The 11,795-nt window shown below is 32.8% G+C and overlaps 1 protein-coding gene and 1 long non-coding RNA gene across 3 annotated transcripts; both read right to left on the bottom strand.

Annotated features, from left to right (window-relative positions):
• Positions 1 to 1,535: 1,535 nt before the first annotated feature.
• LOC114176170 (uncharacterized) lies at positions 1,536 to 4,564 on the bottom strand. 2 transcript variants are annotated; one of them, XM_028061117.1, is made up of 7 exons: positions 4,291 to 4,564; positions 4,152 to 4,212; positions 3,960 to 4,054; positions 3,843 to 3,876; positions 3,157 to 3,211; positions 3,028 to 3,070; positions 1,536 to 1,779 (listed from the first exon to the last, which is right to left on the bottom strand). In XM_028061117.1, exons 1-7 carry the CDS (start codon positions 4,525 to 4,527, stop codon positions 1,708 to 1,710), a joined length of 597 nt encoding a protein of 198 aa, XP_027916918.1. In that variant the 5' UTR covers positions 4,528 to 4,564; the 3' UTR covers positions 1,536 to 1,707. The 2 variants fall into 2 exon arrangements, with proteins under 2 accessions (XP_027916918.1, XP_085526357.1); XM_085670231.1 differs by lacking the exon at positions 1,536 to 1,779 and having other exon boundaries at positions 2,663 to 3,070.
• Positions 4,565 to 7,115: 2,551 nt separating this feature from the next.
• LOC146887664 (uncharacterized) lies at positions 7,116 to 8,102 on the bottom strand. Its single transcript, XR_014993449.1, has 3 exons — positions 7,786 to 8,102; positions 7,533 to 7,750; positions 7,116 to 7,441 (listed from the first exon to the last, which is right to left on the bottom strand). It is a non-coding gene; the product is annotated as an uncharacterized LOC146887664 (long non-coding RNA).
• Positions 8,103 to 11,795: the final 3,693 nt, after the last annotated feature.

The following is an 11,795-nucleotide window of genomic DNA, read 5'->3' as shown; positions in this document are numbered from 1 at the left end:
ATTAATCCTTCATCCCTTTCATTTGTGTTTGTTATTTTTGATTCCCTAAGTTGACTTAGTTGAATCAAATTTAGTTGACTTGTTGACCTTTGACTAGGTTTGACTTGTTGACTATAGTTGACTTGACTTAAGCCAACATGCTAATCTATGTTTATTTGCTTTGTAGGTTAATTAGGAGTAAGAAAGCAATGTTAGGTGGCACATGGTGATTGGGGAGCATAAATGATGTGGAGGAGAGAGTAAAGCAAAGGCATAAAGCATAAAGTAAAAGGCATGAAGCAAGTGTACCTATGTACCTTTGGTCTCCTTTGTTTTTAGCACACTTTGACCACTTGTTGGAGACATATGAGACACATTCTTTGTCTCCTTTTGTGCTAGAACGAAATTAGCCTTGCACACACCATAGTTAGATCTTTTGTCTCTCATTTTTGTAATCTTATTTGACCTAGTTTCTAGAAGCTAGGGTTAGGTTTTTGTAGAGACATCCTTAGGTATCTTTTATTTGCTTAGAGGCCCCTAAACTCTTCTATATAAAGGATGTTCCTAGACATGTAAAAGGGTTGAACATTTTGAAGTAAAAACACTCTTATGTCTCAACCATTTGTGAGAGTTTCCTCCCTTGGGAGTGAATACTTTTAAGCCTTATCTTGCATAGCAAGTGGCGACACATATCCACTCATCTTCAAGGTTGTCATGGCTTCTAGCCTAGCCTTGTAGTGGCGTGCTTCTCACATTTTTACCATTTCTTTCCTTTCCATTTTATGTTTTCTTCTTTCTTTAATTGTTCTTGGTTTTCTATGGTTTATGTGCTTTCCATTTCCTTTTTTTTTTTTTGAATCAATCCATCATCTTCTTCTCTTGCGCTTTGTGAAAGGAACCTTCACATCTAGATAGTTTACTATCTTAATGTCCAGTGGGAAATTCGCTTAGCTTTCTTAATCAACTCACACCATATTCAATAATTTTAAAAAGAAACAAGATAATTCTTCATCAACACGTAATACACCACAATTAAACATAGTACAAACAGTGTCATATATACAGTGCTCCATTACTGATTTAAACAACGTCACACAAAAAAACTAAATTAGACACAAATTGTAAAAATGAAAACCATTTTAAACATTCGGTCAAAATTAGAACCATCCTCAACAAACACTACAAAAATGAGGACGAAAAAGATATTTAAGCCATATATCTTAATTACATTTAGCTTTTGTTTTTATATAAATATGTTCAAATATAGATCAAACATATATGCATTCACATTTACCGGTCCTATCCACACATTTATATAAATTAAAAAGTATGGGCAATCATATTTTATAATAACTATCTATCAATTAAATTTCACTTTTATTTGGTAACAAAATTTTGAGAAATATAACATAAATATAATAAAACACCAATTAAACTAATATTACTAGAATAAATTATGATGTTTATTGTGTGAGATTAAAAATAAGGATATCATGTGCAAGTGCAGCTTTGCCAAAATATTAAGAGGGTGTTAGTGTGATTTACGCTAATAATAATTATTTAGAATACTTCTTTCTTTGCATTAAAAGATCATATCATAATGCTGTTCCAAGTTGAGAACATGTTCAAATTACATTAGCTAAAAAAGGTCGATGTGGAGCAGACATCCTGCTGTAAATTACAAAGAGAGTTTACGACTGAGAGGTAAAGAGCACAGATCTTAAAACCTCATATTCCATTAAGAGTGACAACGACTCTTCGTGAGGTAGGATGATCTCGATGCTCGCATAGCCATATACCCTTAAACATAATAGAAGAAATACGTTATTAATTTGGATATTACATTAAACTAAATCGAGGTGTGTGAGTGTGTTTTCAATATTTGACGCAATAACATCTGCAAATATTAACTAGTTATTCGTGTCAACCAAACCAACTCCACTAAGCACAGATCCTACCATAAAATATTCTAACCATCATCATCTATTGATAACTATAGATAGTAAACACTTCCATATTAAATGGGACTTATTTGCTGAGATCTAGTCAAAATTTCTGGGATGTCCCTCCCATTTTTACCTCTATACTATCCTTCATTTACAAACATTAACCTAATACAAACTATATATATTACATTGACACTCTGTATTACCCAAAAAGCAAATTACATTTTGCACCCCTGTAATGGAAATTGTTGTAAATATAAAAGAAGCAAGGGAGTCACATGCAATCTCAAGAACTTCTGAGTATGTATAGTTGTCTGTATTAAAATTGTGTTTCTCAAATTATAAAGATTAACTTCTCAGGAAAACCTTGATGCACAATAATAGTATATGAAGTTTCTTACTTCTTAGCATAAATGTTCACAAACAAATTAAAATAATCAGTTTCCATTATTTATATTGTTCACAGTCCAGCCAGCCCAAAGAAAATCAGTTTTTGATTTGCTCTCACAGGAGATAAACTACTCATTCAAAATTTATAACTTTGACTTTGTCCTTACGGAATTTTACAAAATAAACTCTGCTTTCATCCATGAACTTAATCTCCAGTTCGAATAGACAGTGTGAGAACTATCGATCTCGAAGGAGAGAGAGAGAGAGAGAGTATTATGGAATTTCAAATTTTTTAGTCAAATAATAGAAGGGTTTTCCTAATCAAAGTTAGGGTATTATGTATCAACCATTATGAAATATATTCCATCAGGGTATGGCTTCAATAGTGAATTACTGGAGGCAACAGCTTTTGAAACACAATGAAAGAATTTTTTTAACTCCTTGAATGTGCACATGCATATGATAAACTTAGATAGTCATTGATTTTTTAGTCAGGACCCTGGTTTGTATGAGAATTGGACAGCAATTGGATTGTTCATGAACGAGTTCCAAAATATTCCAAAAGTGCTGAAAAAATTGGTTATCCAAGTGTACTTTCACTCTGCACTTTAAAGTTGTACTCCCTCCCTCTCTCCCTCACACACTCTTTATATAGAACCAACATAAATTTGAATGATTTTGGAAAGATCATTGCACAAATGAATTTTATTACCTGCCACGTCCCCATGTTAAGCTTCCCATTTGTAATTGGTATCCTAAAAATAAAAGATACCAGTAAGATTATGTAAGCACAGGCATTTCAGCATAATGAATAAAACTGAAACACGGTAGTATTTCTCACGTCAGTGCACAACCAAACATCGACGATTTAATATGAGCCGGCATGTCATCTGGCCCTGCAAAATTTCAAATCTAAATAAGATTCACCGTTGTCACATAAGCAAAATATAATACATCACTACAGAAAATATACCCATATTATAAAAAGAAAAGAAACAGCTCCAAAGGAGCTTATTTGAATAAACTTCTCCATAAGAAAAAAAAAAGATATATAAGTTTCTCCAAAATTTAAAGTTAAAATTATTTTATACACAAATTAAAAGAAATTACATGATAAAGCTTCTATAAATTAGCCTATTCATGAGCTAATTTTAAGTTACGGAAATGCTCATTCATTTTTTTCTTATCTTTCTCTTCTAAAAGTGCTTATGGAGAGAATTTGTCCATCGATAAGTAATAACTGACTTATGCTATGAAGTTATGACAAATGCAAGCAAGAAAAAATCTTAGCACACAATCTTCAATCAGAATTCTCACATCTTATACGAAAAGCAAGGATAATAATTGCATCCAATCAGAGAAGCTTTCTGGAGGATATATAAATTAGAATAAGAACTAAAAATACTGAAAGCTGTATCCATGGACATCAGAGTCGTAGTTATTTAAAGAAAACAATTACATAATATACATATATATATATATATATATATATATAGGTAATTACGAAAACGAGAAAATAATACCAACCCTCAAGAGTATGCTTCCATGGAGCAGATGACCCCTGCAGCAGACATTAACTAACGCATTAAAATTTGATAAAAAGAAATTATGTGACTAGAAAAAATTAATGGAGGAGAAAGAAACCTCAGGAACTATCCGATTGAGGAAGGTTTCGGTATCATGGCGAACATCGGAGTCGTAATTCTCGTTGATGGTGAGAGAAGCACTGGTGTGCTGCACTGTCGTTTCGTTTCCCATCACAAATTCCAAGTTCAGTGAACGGAAAAAGAAATCATGCAATAGTAGCTACGCGTGTGTGCATATAAGGATACTCACAGAAGAGATGAGCGAGGCCGCACTTGAATCCGGAGAGGTCTGGTTCGATTTCTTTGACTATCTGAATTGGAGAGAAAAGAAAAATGAAGGGTTAGGGTTTTGGAAAAAGGAAAAGGGAAGGGAGAAGAGGAAAAGGGACCTTGGAAGTAACTAGATGGCAGCCGCGCCTGAGAGGGGGCAAGCTAACGGTTTTTTGGGCCCACTTAGGGACGGTAGACTCGGCCATGGAATCCTTATTAACGGTTGGGATTTGCGCGCTTACACGGAACGATGAGGCTTGCATCGTCGTTTTGATGTTTCTCAGTTTTAAACCATAGACAAAAGCAGGTGGGTTATGCAGCAGCAGGTTACGAGGATACATACCCCGTTTCCCCATCTTCTCTTCACCCTTGGCCCAGCCCTTTGGTCCATACCTTACCATACATTTCTTTAATATTTTAAAGCTTCATTAAATTTTAAATTTATCATAAAGTTAAACATTTTTAATTAAGATTTTATTAAAAATTCTAAAAATCATAATATATATATATATATATTAAAGTAATTTTTAATGTATTAGTCTATTAAATTTACATCTTAGTATATTATCGAAGTTTATTTGTTGGATTTATTCTGTTATTGGATCACTCACAAATATTTAGTTTTGTGTATGACATATATCTTGACGTTTGGGAATGTATTAAATATTTCACATTAACTAAAGATAAAGTTGTATAAATGAGGATGATTCTTTATCTTGTAAATTTGTTTTGTAAGAATAAATTAGATATAAATATGCTTCTTAGTATAAAATTTGTATATTTTTCAATTAAGTTGTGTAGTTTAATTTTGTAGACGTAACAAAAAAAATGTCTTATAACATCATCCTTTTGACGCTAGCCGATCATAGGTCAATTTTGCTTTATTTCCCACCATTGAACTTGTTGGACTTTTATTTATGAATTCATTTTTGCGTTTTACACTAATTAGTTTTCCTTTTCATTTTTATTTCACTGCACAATGTGTTTTGAAGGAGTAAATGCATTGACGACGACGACGTCACCCTTCATTCAACTTTGTTCTCGGTTTCGCTAGAAGGATAATTTTCATTTCCTCTCGTTGCATTTTGTCTCTTGTTGATTATTTGCAGCATTGGTTATATTTTGTCTTTATCCTTACTGTTTTTATCTTAGACAATTGTTCTAGTTGGTTTTTTCTAGCATTTTTTGTTTTATTTAAAATTTAGGCTTAATTACTGTTTTAGTCCTCGAATTTGGTCTGAAGTCTCAAAAAGGTCCTTTAAATATTCAGAGTCTCAATTTAGTCCTCTAATTGTCATAAGTGAATCAATTTGGTCCCCAAAATTAACGCCGTTAAAAATCGTAACAGAACAGTGACAAGGCTTAATGACTGTGTATGACTTTTAGTGACGTGGCCCGTATCAATCAATTGTAGTGTGCAAGGAGAGAAGTGTTTGAAGATCATCGTGGAAACGCTAAGCTAGGGTTCGCTAGGGTTCAATTTTCGTTGTGATTGGCACTGCATCAGATGAAATTTGGACATTGTGATCGACGACATTCAACAATCCAGGTGAGCTTCCAATTTTTTCGAAATCAATTTTAGGGTTTTTTGTTATTTGCGTTCAATATGATTTTGGGGGATTTGGGTTTGTTTTTGAGTTTGATTCTCGTATATCGTTTTTGAGTTTGGTTTACTGAGTAGAATGGTTTTCTGATTTTGATGGTTGTATTGTCCCACCATTGTGGTTCCTTTTTCTGTAATTTGTGGTCCCCTTCGAAACGGGGTTTAGTTCTTTGTAGTTTGTGGTCCCCCTTCGAAATGGGGTTTGATTTTCTGTCGATTTGTCGGTTTGTCGGTGGTTTGTTTGGTAATAAAAATATGTGGTTTTGGGTATATGGACATTTCACAACTTTGATGGATGACGAGAAGTTTGAAGTGGTTATCCACCATGGAGGGCACTTCGTGAACGAGGGTGGAGTTAAATATGTTAATGGCCAACTTAGTGTTTTGTCGTGTGATGAAGATAGATGGTCCTACTTTGAGGTGTTATCAATACTGCGAGAGATGGGTTATATTAATGTCAAAGATTTGTGCTATTCTGTTGGAGGTTGTGCAGTGTTGGAGGAAAGGTTACAACATTTCATTGATGACGTTGGTGCACTCCATATGGTGAGCATCGCGAAGCGACATGGTTCAGTTCATATGTTTGTAATTCATTCAGTTTATGAACCAGAGGTAGTACAGATGCTAGAATATTTTTCAGCTGGGGAGAATGCCACTGTGCCTGAAATTGTACCAGACCAAGTCGAACCTGACCGTCAAGTTCTAATGTAGGTGATAATCTGCCACCAAGTGTCAATTTGACTCAAGCTTCAACTTCAAATCAACCAATTTCAGCACCTACAACAACCACTCCAGCACCTGCAACGGCCATTCCAGCACCTGCAACAGCCATTCCAGCACCTCCAACAACCATTCCACCACTTTCAACACATCCCACTGCAACAGCAAATGCACCACAACGTCCCCCATCACGTGGCAGACCCAGCATGAGGCAGAAACTTCCACATAGGAGGGGGCAAGTTTGGAAACCGTGAAGTACTTGATGTATTTTGGATGTTGTATTTGCTGTATTTAATGTATTTTGTGGTATGTATCCACTTTGGATTTAGTTTTGGATGTAACACTTGATGTTATTTTGGAATTATTTTTGGATGTAACACTTCAAGTGGACCCATATGTGGGTTAACATTGCAGGCTTTGTTCAAAACCAGTTGAATTTAATTAGACAAAGGAATATATTTTGGACTTCATGTGGCCCCTTTCAGAATATATTTTGCACTTCATGTGGCCCATTTCATTGTTTTACTGTTGCACGCATATTAACACACATATCTTGCATTTCATGTGGCCCCTTTCTTTCAATTGTATAAGCCTTTTAATATTAACAGATTTTCACAGATAACAAATTCACCAATACAGAACACACTGTGATTTGAAACTTTATATATCACACCAAAACAAGCTACATAATTGCACAACATACCAAATACAACCTTCACAACAATTTAGGGACTTTTCAACAGCACTGAAACTAAGATTATATTAAGGACAACAACAACACCAACAACTCCTATTAAACATTTCACCCATTTCTCATACAACTTAATACTCTTTTCTAAACTACAAATCTCCCTATTCTGGCTCAAGATAACACCATCTCTTTGGTCAATATCATCTTCTCCACTCCACTTGAAATAATTACACCCAACAGATTCTTGATTTCCTCTCTGTTCGTAAAGAGAAGACAAAAACCAATCAACAATAATTACAATCAATAATTTTTAAAAACAAATCTGCAACAACACTTAACCAACTAACCTTGAAATTTGGGCATCCCCAAAATTTCTTCCCAGCATTCCTAGTTGTTCTAGCAGTTCTAATCACAGCAACATCTCCACACCGACAAATTGGAGTTACACCCAACCCTTTCCATCCACCACCAGCAGAGGACAAACCACGATTTCCATTACCCGAACACGTGCAAGAACAATAAGAGTTCACTTGTGACATGCTTCAAACCACAACAAAATCGCCACCTGCAGGATTTCACACCAGCAACGAAAATCGCCACCTGCAGGATTTCACACCAGCAACGAAAAAAAGGGGAAGGAGGAAGAAAACCTTCTCAATTTAGGGTTTCCTACTCAATTTAGGGTTTCATTAAAACTCATGCCACGTCAATTGCACCCCCGTTTTAAAAACTTTGACACGTAGCAGTTCAATTATGCCACGTAAGTACTGTGTGAACGGCGTTTGTTCAATTTAAACGGAAAGGACCAAATCGAGTCACTTTTAAAAATTAAAGGACTCAATTGATACTCCAGATCTTTAGAGGACCTTTTTGAGACTTAAGAACAAATTCGAGGACTAAAACAGTAATTAAGCCTAAAATTTAAAAATATTTGGTATGAAATTTAATTTATTATTAGATGTTGTATGCTTAAATAATTTTAATTTTATTGGATCTTTTAATTTTACTTGTGCATTGTTATTTTATATATTAAGATTCATTGTAGGTTTAGTTAAACATCGAACAAATCTTAGTTTTCGTTTGAATTTTAGTACAAATGATTAAACTTTAATCGTTATGTATTAAATCTTGAATTGTCCGATTGGACAATTTGAAAAAAATATTTTTCATAATTCGTTATAACGTGTTGAGACCATTATGCATAAATTTGATAAAAGTTTGGTTGAGACCATTTTGTGTTGTCCTTTGGATGCATACTTGATTGTGGTCATGAGTGATCACTTTTATTTCATGTACTTCGAAGGTCAATGCGAAATGTTGCCAAAATTTTATCAAAATTATTATGTTAGACTTCTTCATATACGAGTTAACAAATTATGAAAAATATTTTTTTTCCAAATGGGTAGGGTCTCACCTTATGAGAGTTAAAATTTTAATATTAATGGAGTTTGTTACAAACATAGTATGAATTGAAGTTGAATGAATGAATATCCCATCAATGAAGAGCATGAGAAGGGATTTATGAGTTATAGCAATATGCTTAAGAACACGCAATCTCTGTGAACGTGACATATTATTGTCCTTGTGTTCATTATTTTAATCAAATATGTCATCTATTCATCTTCGATATAATGAAGAGTTATACAATTATATGTCATTTATTACACAAGCCTACGACTTAACCAGGATTAGATAATGTAGACAAATAAATGAATGATCATTTAGAAGATGTGGTAGATAATGTTTGTGAAGAAAAATTTGGAATAGCTCAATTATATAATTCTCTTAAGTCTAATTCAGAGGAAGAGTTGTATCCAAGATGCACTAACTTTACACAATTGTTGACAACTTTTAAATTGGTTAGTTTAAAAGCAAGGAATGGATGGACCAATAAAAGTTTCACGAAATTTTTGGAGTTGGTGAAGGAGATGCTTACAAAAAATAACATGTTACCTATTTGTAATTATGAGACGAAGAAAATTTTATGTCTAATGGGTTTGAAAGGCCAAAAGATACATGCATGCCTCAATGATTGTGTATTGTACAAAAATGAGTTTGCTTCACTAACGGTGTGTCCAAGATGTTATTTATCACGATTTAAAAAGAAAATTAATGAAAATACTGGTGAAGAAGACAAAGATGGCCTACTTGTTAAGGTAGTGTGGTAATTGTCTATAATACCTAGGTTGGAACGATTGTTTGCCATTAAAGACTATGCGAAGAACCTGAAATGACATGATGACATGTTGAAGGAAGAAAGTGTGATGTTCTTCTTCAACACGTAGTTGACATCTTAAAGTTATTAATTTTCATATGTCAATTTATGATATTGATATGTGATTATTTTCTTTGTCGTGTTTAGTGTAACAAGCATAAAAATTCACGAGAATGTGACTATTACATCATGTTTTGGATAAACATCATCATTTGAGACGCAATTAAAGAGGATTGGACAAATGTGTGAGTGTGTGTATACCTTTTACATATTAGAAATCATATCAAAATGTAAACATTATTATCCATACATAATGAAGCTGTGTTATCTTTTTAGTGATTCAAGAATCCATCACCTCTAATGAATGACACTGTGAAAAAACTAATACAGAAGTGGATAATGTATCTACTAGAACGATAGAGTTAGGACCCACAATAACATTAGTATTTTGCTTAAAATCTCTCTTTAACACATTTTCTTACAAAATTTTTAGTTTTGTTTTAATAATTTTAGTTTTAATAGCTTTAATGTTAATAATTACATTTTTTTTTATTAATAGGTTTAGTTTTGATATATAATTTGTACTCATGAATTTTCTAAGTTATACTAGAATACTTTTTGTTTTTTAGTTTTGGGTAAATTATAAATATAGACATAACTTGAAAAACAAAAATTGACATCTATTAATGCATTAACAGTATCAAAGGATGTCACACTGAATCACAGATCACGTTCTTTGAGGTTTGTTCATGCACTAACAAATGTCAAACACCTCCCAATTTTCATTTTAAAATGGCACCAATTGAACATCAATATGTTATGGTAATCGTTATGAAGAGATATTGGATTTTGAACGAACCAACTTTCTTAAACGTTTATTTTTAACTCTGACATTACTTAATGTCACTAGATAAGACATCGAATTTGCACTAACCTACAAAGTGTAAATAATATAAAATCTTTGTTGTGATTATCAAATGTCATTGTTTTATTCTGTTTGACGGTGATAGTCCTACAAATGTAAAAAAACATCATAAACATTTATTTTTTTAACGATTGAATTTTCATTCAAAATATACACATACTTTCACTAAGCATATATTTCTTCAATATTTATAAAATTAAAATATATACTTTATTTAGAATATTAGAGTATATTATAAAACCTGATATAGTATAACATGTTATTTTATATTTTTAAAATTTCTAAATGGAAAAAGATTGTAAAAGTAATAATTCCTTTAGTTGTAGTCCAAAATTAAATATCAAAATTTTCAGCATATAGTGTGGGTTAAAATTTGATATTTTTCTAAAAAATTTCAATACAAATAATAATAAGACTTAAATACCTTTTTGGTAGTGTTTGTTGCGGATGGTCTTCATTTTGACAGAATGTTTAAAATAGTCATCATTTTTATCGAATGTTTAAAATAGTCCTCATTTTCGCAATTCGTATTTTATTTGGTCTTTTTCTGTAACGCCGTTTAAATCATTAACGGAGCATTGTACAGGTGACACAATTTATATTAGGGTGTATTATGTGTACTATACAGGTGTGATAATTAGATATTTGGGGATAAATAAGTGAGCTAAGGTTTTGATAAGGAATGTTTGGGCAGTTGGTGAGTTTTGGCAATCTTGTTCCTCCATTCCTAATTGGTGTTGCTACAATCTTCTTCTTCCTGCAATCACATTGAATAGGTATGTTACGGTCCCAATCTTCTTCCTTTACCTCTGGTTGTAATCGTTGGAGGCCACCGTGTTGTATCACTTCGTGCACTGTTGGTGGTTCAACGAGAAATGGATTAACCCCGATTTGTAGCTGCGGAAAGATGGCAACTTTGAGAATGTCAAGAACTCTAAAGAATATTGGTAGAAAATTTTGGGTACAATCTGTTTTTATTTTTGTGTTAATAATAAATTGGTTTTAATTTTTGGTTTATTGATTTATAGAGTGGTCGTTCCAATAATGTGGGCTGCAACTTTTTCAAATGGTGGTGTTGATGAAAAGGATGTCATCATCATGACACAAATGAGGTAGATTAATGATTTGGAGAAGTCATTGAAGGTTGTTGAGAAGAGGCTGCAATTAGTAATAGGGTTCACTTGTGTTATTATTGTATTATTCGTACTATTATTATGTGTAATTTTTTAAAGTCCAATCTGTTTTGTATTATTGTTAAATGAAAAAATGAATTAGTTTGATTATGTTGATATTAGTCCCAACATGTTCAAAATGACATCTTAAGTTGAGCATTGAAGTAAGTGATATTGATCTAAGCTTGGGAACAAATTAAATTGATCTAAGTCTGAAAGAAGTTAAATTCATAACATTAATTCATCCTCATCAAAATGCATTACATCAATGTTTGGCAAAAGTGAAATTGAACGAAGT

This window comes from Vigna unguiculata, chromosome 3, assembly GCF_037176805.1.
Source record: "Vigna unguiculata cultivar grain cowpea cultivar isolate G323 ecotype 2 chromosome 3, ASM3717680v1, whole genome shotgun sequence".
Taxonomy (NCBI): domain Eukaryota; kingdom Viridiplantae; phylum Streptophyta; class Magnoliopsida; order Fabales; family Fabaceae; genus Vigna; species Vigna unguiculata.
The sequence above is the reverse complement of the archived record's forward strand: the minus strand, read 5'-3'. Positions and strand labels throughout refer to the sequence as shown.